We start from the raw sequence: 19,943 nt of genomic DNA, 5'->3' as shown, positions 1-19,943 counted from the left end.
GATAGAAGAGGGGGGCTCTGGCAGGACGGGGCTTTGGGGAGCATCTGCTGAGATGAAAGGCAGCAACAACTGCCTGTGCAATGAATAAACCTGTAATAACCACATCCCTGATTACATGAGCAGCTGAAAGTAACAGGAAGGAGGTTATAAAGTCAATGAGATGTCACCTGGTAGTTTTCTCTGGTGTAGAACTCCTACTCTGAGTAGACTTTCACCAACAAGAGTGGGGCAGCTGTGGCTTTGCCCAGGCAAGGATGGAGATTCCTACCTCTCTGTGACCTGGCCTAAGGCTGCATCATTCTCCAGGGGAAAAATTTCATCCTCCTGTCCAGTCTGAACCTCCCAAGGTGCACCTTGAGGTGTTCCCCCTTATTTTTTCCATCTGCTGGTGTCAGAAGAAAGGCTCCGTCATCTCTGTGACTCTCCATCAGGGAGTTGTGGGCTGCAGTTGGATCTCCCCAGCTTTTCTCCCCGAGACTAAACAAGTCCAGCTCCCTTGCTCTCTACATAATTAGGGTCTTGTTGGGGCTGCCTTCTCTGGGTAGGAATTTGGGGCGTGGTTTGAAACAACCAGGTTTGCTGAATTGCCTTATGACGCAGTTGGTTTTTTTTTTTAACATAAACAACCAGGTTTGCTGAATTGCCTTATGACATGGTTGTCTTTTTTTTTAACATGGTGTAGGAACAGAACCTTCCCTACCTGTGAGAAAACTAATAATGGTTTCTTCCCAAGCAACCAGCTGCATTCAGATACCATTTTGAGATTAAATCTGTGTTGGCAGAGCTCAAGCAGAGCTGCCCGTGTAAGGTTGCCTGTCCTCCGTGCAGAGTGGTAGCTCTCCTGAGAGAATGCCAGGGCTTCCCTGCATTGCCTGAACTCCTTAAAGTGATCTAAATAAATACTGTGAGTCTCTGATATCGAGATGAAAAGCATTACAGAAGCTCCTGCAGCCTAGATATCTGCATTACCCAGAGGTAATTTAAAATACAATCCAGCATCTGGGTTTTTCAACTTAGCAGCGATCACCTTGTCTTACTATGGAAGAGTGTTTTAAATCCATCAAACCAAGAGATTGCAAAAGATACTGTCTCACCCCAAACAGGGATATAACAGCTCCAGAGAAGCTGTGGCTGCCCCATCCCTGGAGGGGTTCAAGGCCAGGTTGGAGGGGGCTTGGAGCAACCTGGTCTGGTGGGTGGTGTCCCTGCTCATGGCATGGAGTTGGGACTTGATGATCTTTAAGGTCCCTTCCAACCCAAACTATTCTGTGATTCTATGAATTTAGCTCAGTGTTTGGCTTAAACTGAAAAAGGAAAGTGACTTGTGTCCTTCAGCAGTAATGAGCCAAGACTCATTACACAAGTTGGGATGTGCAGGTGTAGAGGTCATGGTCACGACTTGTGTGGGTGACCCAACTGGCATGTGGGTAAAGATCATGACCGTGGGGTTCTCAGGATTCTGCAGCACAACGAGGTCTGGGTTTTGAGAATTTCTTTGTTACCAATTGCTCCAAAATTACTGTTAGTAAAAACGAATATATACATATAAAAATACATAAAAGTCTTGCTAGGAAAGCAAGTATATGTATTACAAGAGTAAAACAAATAAATGTATATGACAAGTTATTACAGAATTCCAGCTAGCGGAGCAAGTATGTTAATGAACCTTTACTCCTATGTGTAGCTATAAATATATTATGGGAGTTGCCACCAGCGTGACATTCACCACACTGCTCCCAGGACTGGGACCAGTCAGTGACAGAAAAGTCTCACTTCAAAGTGATCCATGTCTCCAAGTCTGGAGTCAGCCAGGTGTCCCTGGTGAAGATCTGGTCTCTCTGGAAGACCTCATATTCTTGGGATTCTGCAGCACAACAAGGTCTGGCTTTTGAGAATTTCTTTATTACCAATTGCTGCAAAACTGCTGTTAGTAAAAACGAATATATACATATAAAAATACATAAAAGTCTTGCTAGAAAAGCAAGTATATATATTACAAGAGTAAAACAAATAAATGTATGTGACAAGTTATTACAGAATTCCAGCTAGCGGAGCAAGTATGTTAATGAACCTTTACTCCTATGTGTAGCTATAAATATATTATGGGAGTTGCCACCAGCGTGACATTCACCACACTGCTCCCAGGACTGGGACCAGTCAGTGACAGAAAAGTCTCACTTCAAAGTGATCCATGTCTCCAAGTCTGGGGTCAGCCAGGTGTCCCTGGTGAAGATCTGGTCTCTCTGGGAGACCTCATACATGGAAGTTCTTGAAGAGATGCTCAATTGCGGCATGTGTCTCTGCTGGTGGGGCATGTCCATGCAGGCTGGCTTTAGCCAACGCTTTGCAGGGGACAGAACAGGGCACGTGGAGACATTTGCTGGCACCAATCGGGGAGGAAAGGTCAAAGGAGCTGGCTTTTGGTCCAGAAAGGGAGGAGGGGAGTAGGTTAGCAGCCTTCCAAGGAATGCAAGGCTCTTGGAGCATGACTTCTCCACAGCCACAGCATGAGGGACAGATCAGCTTTACTTGCAGCGTTGTGAACTGATACTAAAAGCTGCAAAGGTGGCCAGTTTTTCTCCCTTGCTATCCACATGGGATATCTCCACATGTGAATCCCCTCCCCAAGGATTTCAGGGCAGGGATAACACCCGCTGGTGGGTTCAGCTGGACCCTGCTGGTGTTGCGTTCCTCCAGCTCTCATCCAGCCTGACCTGGAATGTTTCCAAGGACGGGGCATCTTCCACCTCTCTGGACAACCTGGGTCAGTGTCTCGCCACCCTCAGCGTAAAACATTTCTTCCTAATATCTAGTTTGAATCTCCCCTCTTGTAGTTTAAAGCCATTATGCTTCGTCCTGTTGCTACAGGCCCTGCTAAAAAGTTTGTCCCCATCTCTTCTGTAGGCCCCCTTTAAAGACTGGAAGGGGCTCTAAGGTCTGCCTGGAGTCTTCTCCTCTCCAGGCTGAACCCCCCAACTCTCTCAGCCCCATCTTACAGTAGAGGGGCTCCAGCCCTCCCAGCATCTCCGTGGTCTCCCCTGGTCCCGCTCCAACAGGTCCATGTCTCTCCTGTGCTGAGGCCCCAGAGCTGGATGTGGTACAAGAAGTTTGCAGGTGAATAGCTGGTCAAGGATGTAGAACTGTGGATTTTACAACACAGAATTAAAAGGGGAGAAAGAGTGAGAGCAGCAAAATCAAATTGGAAGATTGTAAAAAGAAGAGAGAGAATGGACTTCAGCAGAGCCAAAGAAGTTGGGAGGATGATCTTAAGGAGTCTCAGCTGGTAGAACATGAACTTGTTGACAGTAGAAAGTGGCACGTGGTGGTTGTTAACAGCTTATACTAATGATGGGACCAAGCCAGGAAAATAGGAGGAAATCCTGGTTGAAGATGGAGAAGGGCTGTGGGACGGGACCACGCAGGAGCAGCTGTGCTGAGGACAGGTCAGAAGCCACGTGGCTGTGTTCAGTGTGCCTTGACCATGCAGACTTTTTCGAGATTTGACAGCATTCAGGTGTCTGCAGCAGGTGCTACTAAAATTTGAAGGTAAAAAATAATTAAAAAGCCCAAAAAGACCAGGAAGAAAAGCAAACCTGTTTCTCTGTTCAAGTCTTCACAAGCAAGTGGTTTGAAAGCCCTGGGTTTTCCTTTTGGGCTGATTTTGGAAGTCTCTGTGTGGTGAAGCCGTTCTAGAGGTCACATGAAAATGGATGAGCCAAAAGAGGATCCTGTTTTTGGGAATTATGGGTCTCTTGGTCTCAGCTGTCCCTCCTGATGGGCACCTGGCACCTAGAGGAGCCTGGAATTGGGAAGGGGAGGAAAGACGTGCAGCTCCCGGGAGGTGTATGGGCCATGTGTCTCTGCTTGTGGGGCATGCCCACGCAAGCTGGCTTTAGCCAACGCTTTGCAGGGGACAGAACAGGGCACGTGGAGACATTTGCTGGCACCAATCGGGGAGGAAAGGTCAAAGGAGCTGGCTTTTGGTCCAGAAAGGGAGGAGGGAGTAGGTTAGCAGCCTTCCAAGGAATGCAAGGCTCTTGGAGCATGACTTCTCCACAACCACAGCATGAGGGACAGATCAGCCTTACTTGCAGCGTTGTCAACTGATACTAAAAGCTGCAAAGGTGACCGGTTTTTCTCCCTTGCTATCCACATAGGATATCTCCACATGTGAATCCCCTCCCCAAGGATTTCAGGGCAGGGATAACACCCACTGGTGGGTTCAGCTGGACCCTGATGGTGTTGGGTTCCTCCAGCTCTCATCCAGCCCACGAGGGTGGCAGAGCCCTGGAAGATGCTGCCCAGAGAGGGTGTGGAGTCTCCTTCTCTGGAGATATTCCAAACCCATCTGGACGTGTTCCTGTCCAGCCTGCTCTGGGTGACCCTGCTCCAGCAGGGGGTTGGACTGGATGATCTCCAGAGGTCCCTTCCAACCCCTACCAGATGTGTCTCTGCTGTCCCACCAACCCCATGAGGGAAATCAGTCCCGTTCTCTGGGGATGCTGCGTGGTGGTAGTGGCACACCATGTCCGAGCTGCTCGGAGGGCGAACGGCCACTTTCACTTTTACTTCTGGTTTAGGCACTTTCACTTTCGCCTCCTCACAGCCTTGCACTGAGGCTGGCAAGGGCCTTCTGCTCCCGCAAACGAAACCTGAATGTGTCAGAGTTTTTCCGATGTGTTTGCGTGAGTGCAGACTCTTCCTTAGGATGGGAAGAGATCTGAAGGAGCTTCTTAAATCCGAAAGGGGAGATGTGGGTCACAGCAAGCTGCTGGACTGGGTGCCGTGCTCTGTGATTGTTTCATCTCATGTATTTATGTATTATTACGGCAACTTTTTTTTTTTCCCCTCCCCCTTTTGCACTTTCATTTTTACGCTGCAGCTGAACTTGCAGGGAGGAACAAATGTTTCAGTTATCATCTGCAAAATTGCTGTTTGTGTTGCATTTTCAAGAGCTTCACAGGTTTTTTTTATCTGTGGGTTTTTTTTGGGTTTTTTTGTTTTTTTTTAAAAAGCCTTTAGCTTTTATCCCTGAAAGATACTGGATATCCAGTGTTTGTGCTCATTTAACACCCCACACCCTCAATAGTGTTCTGCAAGGCTCTTGGAGCATGACTTCTCCACAACCACAGCATGAGGGACAGATCAGCCTTACTTGCAGCGTTGTCAACTGATACTAAAAGCTGCAAAGGTGACCGGTTTTTCTCCCTTGCTATCCACATAGGATATCTCCACATGTGAATCCCCTCCCCAAGGATTTCAGGGCAGGGATAACACCCACTGGTGGGTTCAGCTGGACCCTGATGGTGTTGGGTTCCTCCAGCTCTCATCCAGCCCATGAGGGTGGCAGAGCCCTGGAAGAGGCTGCCCAGAGAGGGTGTGGAGTCTCCTTCTCTGGAGATATTCCAAACCCATCTGGACGTGTTCCTGTCCAGCCTGCTCTGGGTGACCCTGCTCCAGCAGGGGGTTGGACTGGATGATCTCCAGAGGTCCCTTCCAACCCCTACCAGATGTGTCTCTGCTGTCCCACCAACCCCATGAGGGAAATCAGTCCCGTTCTCTGGGGATGCTGCGTGGTGGTAGTGGCACACCATGTCCGAGCTGCTCGGAGGGCGAACGGCCACTTTCACTTTTACTTCTGGTTTAGGCACTTTCACTTTCGCCTCCTCACAGCCTTGCACTGAGGCTGGCAAGGGCCTTCTGCTCCCGCAAACGAAACCTGAATGTGTCAGAGTTTTTCCGATGTGTTTGCGTGAGTGCAGACTCTTCCTTAGGATGGGAGCAGATCTGAAGGAGCTTCTTAAATCCGAAAGGGGAGATGTGGGTCACAGCAAGCTGCTGGACTGGGTGCCGTGCTCTGTGATTGTTTCATCTCATGTATTTATGTATTATTACGGCAACTTTTTTTTTTTCCCCTCCCCCTTTTGCACTTTCATTTTTACGCTGCAGCTGAACTTGCAGGGAGGAACAAATGTTTCAGTTATCATCTGCAAAATTGCTGTTTGTGTTGCATTTTCAAGAGCTTCACAGGTTTTTTTTATCTGTGGGTTTTTTTTGGGTTTTTTTGTTTTTTTTTAAAAAGCCTTTAGCTTTTATCCCTGAAAGATACTGGATATCCAGTGTTTGTGCTGATTTAACACCCCACACCCTCAATAGTGTTCTGCCACCCCTGTGGGTTTTTTTTTAACCCCGAAATCTCTCTTTGCCAGCTCGATGTCTCACATGCTCAGCGTGGAAACACACCACTGGCTCCCAGATCACACATTTAGACGCAGCCTTTCTCATGCTCCAAGACCCCAAATTTCTCCAAGATGTAGAGTTGCGAGGTGCTATCGGTAGGAAGAGCAGAATATTGCACCCTGAAAAGTTGAGGTGGTTCGGAGCAGTAGCTGTGAAATTAAATAGCTGTGAAATTAAGTAGCTGTGAAAATCAAAGCAGTCCTGTGCTTTTGGGGCATGAAGAGCAGTCGAGGGAGCTGGCCTTGTTTAGGAGAAGATGGAGGACAGGGCTGTCTGTCTTCTGAGGATGACTCTGGACACAAATGTCGTGGTGCTCCAGCAAGAAAGCAAAAAAAAAAGGGTGTTATGTTTGGTCCAAGCCTTTGAGCAGAGCTGTGAGCTGGGATGTAATCCCCTGATCTGGTTTCCATGGGGAATCTGAACTCCCTGGCTGCTTCTTTTTGATCCGCAGGATGCAAGAGACACAAAGGAAAATGAAAGACAAGTGAGGGGAAAGAAGTGAACAAACTTAACACCCCTCCCTACCCTCACTAGGTTCAAAGAGAGAAAATGATAATATCGAGAGAGGGCTGGAAAATCCCTTTATTTTTAATTTTTCTGTGCGTGAGAGACAAGTTGTGTTCACCTGCTTTTTTGCTGCTTCTGGTGATCACAGAGGCATCGCCTGAATGTGGAAGGTTTAGAAAATGAATACAAGAAGGCACAAAAGACCCCAGAGCAAGATTTAAGGGACACAAAAGACTTTCCTTTCTGTGCTCCCAATTTCCTGTCCTGGGTTGAGCCACACAGGACTAACTTTTCTTCTAATGCTGGGGAAGTCTAATGCTTAGACTCAACACTAGGAAGGAATTTTTCACAGAAAGAGTGGTCAGGCATTGGAATAGGCTGCCCAGGGAGGTGGTTGAGTCACCATCCCTGGATGTGTTTAAGGGACATTTAGATGGGGTACTGAGGGATATGGTGTAGGGGAGGACTTTGTAGAGTAGGGTAGATGGTTGGACTCGATGATCCCAAGGGTCTCTTCCAACCTGAGTGATTCTATGATTCTAAAACTTCACTTTTAGAAGACTCTAGTGTCTGAATTCATGAAAATATTTCCTTTAAAGCCAGCCAGGCTCTGGGGGATTCAAGGTTTTAGTGTTTTTGAACCTTGCCAGGTGCAGGGGTGGGGAGGAGCAAGAATGTCACATTCAGTATAAATTAGAAAAGGTTGTGGTGTAGTTTCTCTCCTTGATGGTGATGGTCCAGAGAACTCCTTGCCCCCGTGCTGGACCCCTGAGTCCTTCCTTTCCTCCTGAAGCTGTCCCCCATTTGCTGTCCACTGCTGGGAGTGCACAGCTTCCTACTGATAGAATTGGCTGACTATAATTCTTGTGTGTCTTATATCAGTATTGGCATTAATACTGGTTCTTTAGTATTATTGTTAATTATTTAGTCTTATTCTATTAAATCTATTTATATTTCAACCCTCATGTTTCTTTGTGTTCCCCGATTTCCCTTTCCGAGTGGGGAGGGGTCATCGGGTGATTCAGTGATTGTCTAAATGACAATAAATTGTTACGGGTTTTCTCAAACCAGTCCTCTTCAATATATTCATCAATGACCGGGATGAAGGGATGGAATGTACCCTCAGCAGGTTTCGCTGATGGTACAAAACTAGGAGGGGTGGCTGACACACCAGAAGGCTGTGCCACCATCCAGCAAGACCTGGACAGGCTGGAGAGTTGAGCAGAGAGGAACCTGATGAAATTCAGCAAGGGCAAGTGTAGGGTGCTGCTCCTGGGGAGGAATAACCCCCAGCACCAGGACAGGTTGGGGGGGACCTGTTAGAGAGCAGCTCTGAGGAGAAAGACCTGGGAGTCCTGGCAGACAGCAGGATGACCATGAGCCAGCAATGTGCCCTTGTGGCCAAGAAGGCCAATGGAATATTGAGGTGCATCAAGAAGAGTGTGGCCAGCAGGTGGAGGGAGGTCATCCTGCCCCTCTGCTCTGCCCTGGGGAGGCCCCAGCTGGAGCACTGGGACCAGTTCTGGGCTCCCCAGTTCAAGAAGGACAGGGAACTGCGCATCTCTCTGATGAGGAGAGGCTGAGGGACTTGGGTCTTTTTAGTCTAGAGAAGAGAAGGCTGAGGGGGGATCTGATCAATGTCTATCAATACTTCAAGGGAGGGTGTCAGGATGGGACTGGTTTTTTTTCAGTGGTGCCCAGGGACAGGACAAGAGGAAATGGGCACAAACTTGAACATAAGAAGTTCATTTCTAACGGGCACAAACTTGAACAGGGGAAGTTCATCTCAACATGAGGAGGAAGTTCATTCCTGTGAGGGTGGCAGAGCCCTGGCAGAGGCTGCTCAGAGAGGAAGTGGAATCTTCTTCTCTGGAGACATTCCAAACCCACCTGGACATGTTCCTGTGGGACCTGCTCTGGGTGACCCTGCTCTGGCAGGGGGTTGGACTAGATGATCTCCAGAGGTCCCTTCCAACCCCATGTCATTCTGTGATTCTGTGAAACTGTAACACCACCATACATGATTTTCTTAGAACCATATTTAGATTCTCCCACTCATAAGTTGAACTTAGATATTTGTCCTCAAAAATTTCAGTGAGGATTTTCGTAAGACATGATTTTCTTAGAACCATATTTAGATTCCCCCACTCATAAGTTGAACTTACATATTTATGCTCAAAAATTTCAGTGAGGTTTTTTGTTAAAGAGCAACCAGTGTGCAAAACCCGCTCTTTGCGTGGAGTTCAGTGGTTCTACATTTCTTTGCTTATAGGTGACCACTTTATTTTCCAAAGTTTATGGGTCAGGAGAAATAAACCTTTTCAATATGTCTGTGTTGCAAACTCAGCTTGGGATTTGAAATCTCATAGCTCATGAATCACCACCAGTAATAAACGTAAAGATTTTTAAATGTGCAGTAGAGACTGAGCCCAGTGTTTCCTGTGTTTCTAAGTGGCTGTTTTATTTAACATTTGAATTTTAATGGCTGCAAGAGCACAAGTACTGAAGGGTTTTCCTTTGTGTCTGTGTCAGTATTTAATCTGTCAACTGCTTTGGGACCTCTTCTTGGTGGGATGCTGTTGGGAAGTGTTTTACTGAGATGTTTTCCTTTGGAGATGTGGAGAGAATTTGGGCTTGAATGAGCTCTGCCCATTAAGGCTTTGAAGGAAGTTTGCTCTTGTGGTTTTGAAAGCCACATTCATCCAAGACCTGAAGGCCTTTATAGTAAAGGAGATAACCCTGAGAACCTGAGCATCCACTGAGATTATTTTTTTTGTCCAAACTGAGATTTTTTGTCCAAACTGAGATTTTTTTTTTTTTTTGTCCAAACATCAACTCTCACACCCTAAAAGAGCGAGCAATTAATCTAAGTAACTTTTTAGCACAAGAGAAAACTCTGACCCTCTCAGAAAGGATAAAGTTAATTTACCACCAGGCTTTGCTTCTAGCAGTCTCTAACTACTTCTTTTAAGGGAAAAACTTTAAGGGTTTAGGAGGAAGCTTGAAATTCCTCCTGCCGAAGGGTGATTTAACTTGCAGACAAAGACTTGGGGGTTGCGTGGCTGGAGGGGCTCCCAGTGGGAGCCACCAAGCTCCATGGAGGTCTGGGCTTGATAAATGAGGCCCGGGGTGTGGTGAGTCACGTTCAGCTGCCACTGGGGATGCCAGGAGTTAATTTTTCCACCTGCTTTTTGTCTTTCTTCCTCCAGGTTTTCATCCAGAGCCAGAAGAGTCGAGTTCCCTTTTGCAGACAGCGGTTTCGGTGCTGCACAGCTCCTACTTGGACTCTACATCTCAGGATGGTTTTCAGTACAGCCAAGCAATTCTGGTGGAAAACGATGTTTTTCTAAGTGAGGTGAGACCTGTGAGGGAGCAGGGTGTTGCTGTGCAGCTGGGGAAGGGGTGGCAATTTCTTTTGGAGCTGCAGAGGGCTGTGAATGCTGGTTTATGGGCAAGTCTGTCTTTCTTCTGCCACACGTGACTGATCTTCCTGCCTCTTAGAGCCCCATTTGCAGTTCCTGACTGAAGGGAGCCTTTTCTTTGCTTTCTTGCCCTTCTTCCTTCCCGATCTGATCAGATATAAAAGGTCCTTTCAGCCTATGTTGCCAGATGTTCCACAGCAGTTCCTGGAGCAGGCCTTTTGGGGCAGGCTGAAGCCCTGGTTTGATAACTAGCAGGAGAGCTTTAATGTTATTATTCCAGGTTGTATTTCTTTTGTCTGCCCTCACAGCTGTGCAGCCCCCAGTTTTAACCCCGTTTCCCTTTCTCCAGCTGACTGGGGTATGTACAATCCCACTTTTAAAACGCCTTCATCCCTACAGTCCCACTGTCACTGGCTTGGAAGACAGGCTGTCTCCTCTGGGGACTGGAGATGACCAGTCTGCTTGTTGTCATGAATTAAATAGGGCTTAGACTTTTTGGCTGCCGAAATCTGGGATAGTCACTGTGGAGTTGGATAAAAAAAATTCTGGGAAAGCAGATATTAAGTCATTTGTTGATTTGCCTGAGGGTTCTAAAGCCAAAATAAGCAAAAGCAGCGATGAGGTTGTTGCTTTTTTGTCTTCTAAACCTGTTAAAAAAATCCCATCCTTCTACAGCTACTTTTATTAAAGCCCCAAAGCATCATTGCCTTAGACCCAGCTCCGTTTGTTCCCATGGTGTTCTCCCTGTCTGGACTGAGAACATACTCTGTTTTAATTATCAGACAAAAGAAATTGGAGTAATGTGTGATTTGGCTGTAGCCAAGCCCTCTGAGCTGTAGTTGCATGATAACGCCCGCCCTCTAGTCAAATAGTCTGGGCTTCCTGGTCAGTGGAGAGAGGAAAAGAGAGGTGCCTCCAAGTGTTTTCCCTTTGTAGGCATCTTCTCCATGTCTTCTGATGGTCATAGCTGGCTTCACTAGCCCATGTGCTGCTCGGTGAAACAAGCTCCCCAGTAGCTGAAGGTGTGTGGGAAGAGGGGCAAGATGGAATAAGGCTGGACTTCCCTGGGATGAGCACAGAGTGATGCTGTGGGGCTGGACGTGCCTGCTGTCCCTTGGAGGACACTGAAGATGTTCTCCTGGGGACAAATGGACAGCCAAACACATGGGTTGGGGACCTTGTGGTGGGAGATGGGGTGTACACATGCCTGGGGGAGGGAATGATGTGTGGGCACATGAGCTGGTCCAGCATCACCTGGCTACTGACAGCTGCCTCAAGCTGACCACAACTGGAGGTACTTGTGTTCATGGTGTGAGGACAACATGTCCCCTGTCACTTTGCTTTGGCATGAACATACTAGAACAAAGTGGTGTTGTTTGTCTTCTGCAGCTCAAAGCTTTTGCCCAAGCAAAGGAAGCTGCCGGGTACAGCCAGGAGGAGCTGGAGGAGACCTTTGCATTTCTCCTGTTTGATAATGAAGAAGAGGTAACCTGAAATGTTTATTCAGCTTAAGAAGTTTGATGCCAAGTGTCTGCACGTTTGCTCTGTCCCAACAAAGCCCAGCAGATCTGTTGACTGAAGTGTCCTGGCTCTTTGTACCCTGTTACCAGTGCAATTACCACTGTATAAATAGTCCAGAGCAAGTTCCAAAAGCATCTCCTGGGAGGTTTTAGTGATGGATCTTATTTTACATCTCTCCAGTCAGTTACTGTTTGAGATTTGGCTGCCTCCTTTGCCCTCTGCAGGGAGATAGAAGGAGTCTCTCTTTGTCCTGGTGGATTTATGGTCAAGTTCAGGCAGGTGAAACCTTTCAGGTATGCTTAGAAAAGCACCTTTGTGAGTGAAGACAGGAGTTTGTCAAGTGGTTTTGAGCAAAGTTGAGGTGGAGAGAGCCTGACACAGCTATTGGGAAAGTTATTCCTGCCCATTTTTCACAAGGATGCTTTTGATGTTGTGAGAAGAGTTTGTCTACGTGAGGATGCTCAGGGAATCTAATGGGAATTCACTTCTAACTTGATGTTAATGATGCCATGCCAAATGAGATGGTTTTGTTCAGGATGAGAGTGGCCTGAGTGCAATTTAGTTCTGTTCAGTTTGGACTGAACCACAGCAAAATAAACCGCTTTTGGTCTCATTTTAGGTGCAGGAATTGTCCTAAAGCGGGACAATTTTGGCTGTTTGAAATTTAGTACAGTCTGTGCCAAGTGACTGAGCTCCTTGTAGAGACCCTGGGAAAGAGAGAGCTCTTCAGAGGACAGTTGGCCCTCGTTTAATGCAGACATCTAAAATCCTTGGGCTAAATCACTCTCTGGAGGTTGTTCCTCTCTCACTGTTGTTCAGAGAAGTCATCTAGCTGGCCAGTCTAAACACTTGCCTTTTAGGAGGCAGAAGTTAGGTGTGGTGAGTCCCCCCTGTTTCTTATAAAGGGACTGACCACAGTTTGACTGGTTTGCTTTTATTTCTCACCCATAATGAGTTCAAACTGCTCCTGTTGTCACCGTTTGGTCAATATATATTTGGACTTTGCGCACCTTGATGAATCTGCTTTGGATGTGGATTAAATCAAAGCTGGTGAGATGCTCCCAGGGTAGTAATTGTACCTATGGAGGTGTAAGCACTCTGTAGCAAAGCCAGCGCCGTTACATTTATTGTTCCTCAAATTGCCCAGGCAGATAAAGAAAGTGCAAAGTCCAGCTTTGTGCTTGCAGTGGTTTCTGGAGATGCTGGATTTTTTCCAGAGTTTTCTAAGCTGTTGCTTCCACGGAGGTGTTTGTAGCAACACTTGATAAATACGAGTATTTAGTGTCAGAAGCAACACATTTTCTTCCTGTTGGTCCCTCCTGTGGGCATTGTGTTTGGTTTTCTTTACATTGTGGGTGTTTTGGGACTCTTAACAATCTGTAATTGACTTGCAGCAGGTTTGCCTGTTGCAAGCATTTTGCCGACTGTGGTGCTACACATTTCAGTGGCCGTGTCCCTTATCTTGGAAAATAGATGGTAAAAGAGGTTGTCTCTTCTTTTGAAGGCAAAAGAGGTGTGTGAGAGAGGCCTCCGTGTAAACAGCAGTTCTATTTCCACGCTCGGTGACCCAGCGAAAGGTAAGATTTCCATTCAGGGGACTGTTTACTCTTCTGGGGTTATTGAGCCCTTTAAAAACAAAAGTGAAAAGCCCGGACAGACTCCTGGTACTATCTTGTTATTTACTGCAAAAATCCACAGAAATGCCCGTGTTTCTCAAATAAGAAGCTTCATTGGTTTGGATCAGGCAAGCAGCAGTGTTTTCCTTCTGCCCCCTCATCCAGATTGAGGATGGGATCTTCCCCAGGGAATGTTACTGCCTCTTCACCTTGTTAATAACAACTGTCGTCACCAAAGTGGCTTTTTGGCAGCTTGCCCCACCCGTTTGCTCTTCAGAGTTTGTTTGCTGAGCTTTTGCCACCGGTCTTGTTAATAACCAGAGCAGATCATGACGTGTCAAAGCCCTTTTCAGTCTGTGCTTGTTCCTCACCCAAAGGTCTGGGGCCTCAAGACTCTGCAGTGCAGGACGCGTTCCTCAAAGAAATCCTTCTGCCAGAAGCAGAATGTGTCCCAACGCGAGAGAGGAAAAGAGAGGTGCCTCCAAGTGTTTTCCCTTTGTAGGCATCTTCTCCATGTCTTCTGATGGTCATAGCTGGCTACTAAATATGATGCTTCACTAGCCCATGTGCTGCTCAGTGAAACAGGCTCCCCAGTAGCTGATGGTGTGTCGGAAGAGGAGCAAGATGGAATAAGGCAGGACTTCCCTGCTGTCCCTTGGAGGACATTGAAGATGTTCTGCTGGGGACAAAGGCAGAGACAGTCTCCATGTCTTCTGATGGTCATAGCTGGCTTCACTAGCCCATGTGCTGCTCGGTGAAACAAGCTCCCCAGTAGCTGAAGGTGTGTGGGAAGAGGGGCAAGATGGAATAAGGCTGGACTTCCCTGGGATGAGCACAGAGTGATGCTGTGGGGCTGGACGTGCCTGCTGTCCCTTGGAGGACACTGAAGATGTTCTCCTGGGGACAAATGGACAGCCAAACACATGGGTTGGGGACCTTGTGGTGGGAGATGGGGTGTACACATGCCTGGGGGAGGGAATGATGTGTGGGCACATGAGCTGGTCCAGCATCACCTGGCTACTGACAGCTGCCTCATGCTGACCACGACTGGAGGTACTTGTGTTCATGGTGTGAGGACAACATGTCCCCTGTCACTTTGCTTTGGCATGAACATGCTAGAACAAAGTGGTGTTGTTTGTCTTCTGCAGCTCAAAGCTTTTGCCCAAGCAAAGGAAGCTGCCGGGTACAGCCAGGAGGAGCTGGAGGAGACCTTTGCATTTCTCCTGTTTGATAATGAAGAAGAGGTAACCTGAAATGTTTATTCAGCTTAAGAAGTTTGATGCCAAGTGTCTGCACGTTTGCTCTGTCCCAACAAAGCCCAGCAGATCTGTTGACTGAAGTGTCCTGGCTCTTTGTACCCTGTTACCAGTGCAATTACCACTGTATAAATAGTCCAGAGCAAGTTCCAAAAGCATCTCCTGGGAGGTTTTAGTGATGGATCTTATTTTACATCTCTCCAGTCAATTACTGTTTGAGATTTGGCTGCCTCCTTTGCCCTCTGCAGGGAGATAGAAGGAGTCTCTCTTTGTCCTGGTGGATTTATGGTCAAGTTCAGGCAGGTGAAACCTTTCAGGTATGCTTAGAAAAGCACCTTTGTGAGTGAAGACAGGAGTTTGTCAAGTGGTTTTGAGCAAAGTTGAGGTGGAGAGAGCCTGACACAGCTATTGGGAAAGTTATTCCTGCCCATTTTTCACAAGGATGCTTTTGATGTTGTGAGAAGAGTTTGTCTACGTGAGGATGCTCAGGGAATCTAATGGGAATTCACTTCTAACTTGATGTTAATGATGCCATGCCAAATGAGATGGTTTTGTTCAGGATGAGAGTGGCCTGAGTGCAATTTAGTTCTGTTCAGTTTGGACTGAACCACAGCAAAATAAACCGCTTTTGGTCTCATTTTAGGTGCAGGAATTGTCCTAAAGCGGGACAATTTTGGCTGTTTGAAATTTAGTACAGTCTGTGCCAAGTGACTGAGCTCCTTGTAGAGACCCTGGGAAAGAGAGAGCTCTTCAGAGGACAGTTGGCCCTCGTTTAATGCAGACATCTAAAATCCTTGGGCTAAATCACTCTCTGGAGGTTGTTCCTCTCTCACTGTTGTTCAGAGAAGTCATCTAGCTGGCCAGTCTAAACACTTGCCTTTTAGGAGGCAGAAGTTAGGTGTGGTGAGTCCCCCCTGTTTCTTATAAAGGGACTGACCACAGTTTGACTGGTTTGCTTTTATTTCTCACCCATAATGAGTTCAAACTGCTCCTGTTGTCACCGTTTGGTCAATATATATTTGGACTTTGCGCACCTTGATGAATCTGCTTTGGATGTGGATTAAATCAAAGCTGGTGAGATGCTCCCAGGGTAGTAATTGTACCTATGGAGGTGTAAGCACTCTGTAGCAAAGCCAGCGCCGTTACATTTATTGTTCCTCAAATTGCCCAGGCAGATAAAGAAAGTGCAAAGTCCAGCTTTGTGCTTGCAGTGGTTTCTGGAGATGCTGGATTTTTTCCAGAGTTTTCTAAGCTGTTGCTTCCACGGAGGTGTTTGTAGCAACACTTGATAAATACAAGTATTTAGTGTCAGAAGCAACATATTCTCTTCCTGTTGGTCCCTCCTGTGGGCATTGTGTTTGGTTTTCTTTACATTGTGGGTGTTTTGGGACTCTTAACAATCTGTGATTGACTTGCAGCAGGTTTGCCTGTTGCAAGCATTTTGCCGACTGTGGTGCTACACATTTCAGTGGCCGTGTCCCTTATCTTGGAAAATAGATGGTAAAAGAGGTTGTCTCTTCTTTTGAAGGCAAAAGAGGTGTGTGAGAGAGGCCTCCGTGTAAACAGCAGTTCTATTTCCACGCTCGGTGACCCAGCGAAAGGTAAGATTTCCATTCAGGGGACTGTTTACTCTTCTGGGGTTATTGAGCCCTTTAAAAACAAAAGTGAAAAGCCCGGACAGACTCCTGGTACTATCTTGTTATTTACTGCAAAAATCCACAGAAATGCCCGTGTTTCTCAAATAAGAAGCTTCATTGGTTTGGATCAGGCAAGCAGCAGTGTTTTCCTTCTGCCCCCTCATCCAGATTGAGGATGGGATCTTCCCCAGGGAATGTTACTGCCTCTTCACCTTGTTAATAACAACTCTTGTCACCAAAGTGGCTTTTTGGCAGCTTGCCCCACCCGTTTGCTCTTCAGAGTTTGTTTGCTGAGCTTTTGCCACCGGTCTTGTTAATAACCAGAGCAGATCATGACGTGTCAAAGCCCTTTTCAGTCTGTGCTTGTTCCTCACCCAAAGGTCTGGGGCCTCAAGACTCTGCGGTGCAGGACGCGTTCCTCAAAGAAATCCTTCTGCCAGAAGCAGAATGTGTCCCAACGCTCGTCCCATGAGGCTTTGCAGGCCAAGACACTTAATTATTGAACAGTTAATGGCAGTGAATGCAAAACCAAGCAAGAACTGGTTGTTTATCTGGGTGTATGTCTTGGTCCTGATGGACTGAGATAAGTATTATGGTGGGTCTCTTCATAGCCCTTCCCCTGCCCAGTTCCTGTGTCACCCCCCATGTATTTCTCTACCCATCTAGTCTACAAATACAAAGCAGGAGTGAAGACCCAACTCCCCCCTCCTACAAGAAATCAACATGTGATTTGGGCATGGAGAAGGGATGGGAATAACTATATCTGAGTGGACCTTGTCACAGGGTAGAAGGTTTCTGTTGGGTTTCTGGGACAGTGAAGAGTCATAAAGGCAAAAGAAGTGGCCTGGAGGGACTGTGCCATGCCATGGGCCTGCTTTCGTGTCCCTGCAGTGTGTGTTCCCCACATACAAACATCCACGTTGCCTTTGCATGACTCCAGTTTGAGCAAAGTACCTGCCCCACTTGCAAATCTGACCTGGAAGCCCTTCATCAGATCTTCCTGTAAGAGACATGCCCTTGCTTGATATGTTTTCATGTCAGGTGGGCAAAACTGACGTTAGCTGGGCTTCTTCTCCCAGGAGAAACCCAAGTTAACTCCTTTCCTGGAGCTGATCCTGAAATATATAATGCTGTTCCATACCAGCAGTCAAGCAATGAAAAGAGTCAGAGTTTCACCCTTTTTTTGGCAGCAAGTGCTGCTGTTGTTTGCAGCACCAGCTCTGCAGAGACTCCTGTGGAGTGGAGGAGCATCCTCTTTACAGCTGTATTTTTTGCAACGAGCTTTACTCGACAGATGATTCACATTATTGTGTGTTGCTTTGTTTTTCCAGGAGTTTATATTTCCAAGTATGCAGACTGTCTTCATCCCAGACCCTGGTATCATGGAAAATCAGGCTATATTGTCATTTGTAAGCTAATTAAGGTAAAATGCAAGTCTTTCTTTTTATGTGGGATGGTTTTCAGAAGCCACTGTACAGCGCAGGCAGTTTTTAAGACTACATTGATGCCCTTAACTATGGTGGGATCTGAAATCAGCTCTGTTTAAGAGCTCATCGGGATTTTTGACTGTGGGATGCATCAGACTGGAAAAGCAAGAGGTCCAGCTGGGCTTGACTGGTGGCCTGCAGGGCAGCAGAGGACCTTCCAGATTCCACCACTAAGATCAGAAATTCCCTTAGGGTCACCATTTTCCCCAGACTCTTGTGTGTTTTGGGGGTCTGAGGGGGGATCCCTAAGTTGGCTGGGATCACAGCCCCATTCCCTTCCTCCATGGGGCTGGCGTGTGGCCCCTTTCTCCCCTCCCCACTGGCTCCTGCTCTTTGTAGCTGGCACTGGAAACACACTGCTCCTCTTTGTTCTCCTGAGCAGAGCAGATTTGTCTGCCATGCCCAACTTGGCCGAGTCAGGCCCTCATGTTTGGAAAGACCCCCCCCCACACACAACCCCCTCTCAGTGATGGGGAGTGTGGGGCTGCCCCAACAACGCTGTCTTTGGGGGGAAAAAAGGAGGATTCTGAGGTCTTATTTTAAAATAACTTTCTGTGAACGGTTATGGGGATTTTTTTTTTTCTTTTTTTGGTCCATTTTCTGCCACAAGGGGAAGGTCAAGGTGGTATCTGAGAACTACACGACCAGCTACATCTGCCCGTCTCCCGGCTATGACTGCCACGTCGCCCTGGGCAGAAACCACACACCATCAAAGACCAGCCACTGCCAGGCCTTCCAGCAGAGCCAGGTTTGCAACAGGCAGCTTGCTCGTTGAGATGGTTTTGTTCAGGATGAGAGTGGCCTGAGTGCAATTTAGTTCTGTTCAGTTTGGACTGAACCACAGCAAAATAAACCGCTTTTGGTCTCATTTTAGGTGCAGGAATTGTCCTAAAGCGGGACAATTTTGGCTGTTTGAAATTTAGTACAGTCTGTGCCAAGTGACTGAGCTCCTTGTACAGACTCTGGGAAGGAGAGAGCTCTTCAGAGGACAGTTGGCCCTCGTTTAATGCAGACATCTAAAATCCTTGGGCTAAATCACTCTCTGGAGGTTGTTCCTCTCTCACTGTTGTTCAGAGAAGTCATCTAGCTGGCCAGTCTAAACACTTGCCTTTTAGGAGGCAGAAGTTAGGTGTGGTGAGTCCCCCCTGTTTCTTATAAAGGGACTGACCACAGTTTGACTGGTTTGCTTTTATTTCTCACCCATAATGAGTTCAAACTGCTCCTGTTGTCACCGTTTGGTCAATATATATTTGGACTTTGCGCACCTTGATGAATCTGCTTTGGATGTGGATTAAATCAAAGCTGGTGAGATGCTCCCAGGGTAGTAATTGTACCTATGGAGGTGTAAGCACTCTGTAGCAAAGCCAGCGCCGTTACATTTATTGTTCCTCAAATTGCCCAGGCAGATAAAGAAAGTGCAAAGTCCAGCTTTGTGCTTGCAGTGGTTTCTGGAGATGCTGGATTTTTTCCAGATTTTTCTAAGCTGTTGCTTCCACAGAGGTGTTTGTAGCAACACTTGATAAATACGAGTATTTAGTGTCAGAAGCAACACATTTTCTTCCTGTTGGTCCCTCCTGTGGGCATTGTGTTTGGTTTTCTTTACATTGTGGGTGTTTTGGGACTCTTAACAATCTGTAATTGACTTGCAGCAGGTTTGCCTGTTGCAAGCGTTTTGCCGACTGTGGTGCTACACATTTCAGTGGCCGTGTCCCTTATCTTGGAAAAGAGATGGTAAAAGAGGTTGTCTCTTCTTTTGAAGGCAAAAGAGGTGTGTGAGAGAGGCCTCCGTGTAAACAGCAGTTCTATTTCCACGCTCGGTGACCCAGCGAAAGGTAAGATTTCCATTCAGGGGACTGTTTACTCTTCTGGGGTTATTGAGCCCTTTAAAAACAAAAGTGAAAAGCCCGGACAGACTCCTGGTACTATCTTGTTATTTACTGCAAAAATCCACAGAAATGCCCGTGTTTCTCAAATAAGAAGCTTCATTGGTTTGGATCAGGCAAGCAGCAGTGTTTTCCTTCTGCCCCCTCATCCAGATTGAGGATGGGATCTTCCCCAGGGAATGTTACTGCCTCTTCACCTTGTTAATAACAACTGTCGTCACCAAAGTGGCTTTTTGGCAGCTTGCCCCACCCGTTTGCTCTTCAGAGTTTGTTTGCTGAGCTTTTGCCACCGGTCTTGTTAATAACCAGAGCAGATCATGACGTGTCAAAGCCCTTTTCAGTCTGTGCTTGTTCCTCACCCAAAGGTCTGGGGC

The 19,943-nt window shown here is 47.0% G+C and overlaps 1 protein-coding gene across 1 annotated transcript in view; it reads left to right on the top strand.

The window, feature by feature from the left end:
• FAM208B (family with sequence similarity 208 member B) overlaps window positions 1-19,943 on the top strand; it is a 70,599-nt gene that overhangs the window by 3,133 nt on the left and 47,523 nt on the right. Inside the window, exons 2-6 of the mRNA XM_014961011.1 lie at window positions 9,957-10,102; window positions 11,559-11,654; window positions 13,195-13,267; window positions 17,531-17,622; window positions 18,297-18,434. Of these exons, the coding sequence (XP_014816497.1) occupies window positions 9,957-10,102; window positions 11,559-11,654; window positions 13,195-13,267; window positions 17,531-17,622; window positions 18,297-18,434 (545 nt within the window). The remainder of the gene's footprint in view (window positions 1-9,956; window positions 10,103-11,558; window positions 11,655-13,194; window positions 13,268-17,530; window positions 17,623-18,296; window positions 18,435-19,943) is intronic.

This window comes from Calidris pugnax, unplaced genomic scaffold, assembly GCF_001431845.1.
Source record: "Calidris pugnax isolate Ruff unplaced genomic scaffold, ASM143184v1 scaffold289, whole genome shotgun sequence".
In the NCBI taxonomy this organism is placed as follows: Eukaryota; Metazoa; Chordata; class Aves; order Charadriiformes; family Scolopacidae; genus Calidris; species Calidris pugnax.
This window is presented reverse-complemented; position numbering and strand designations above follow the sequence as displayed.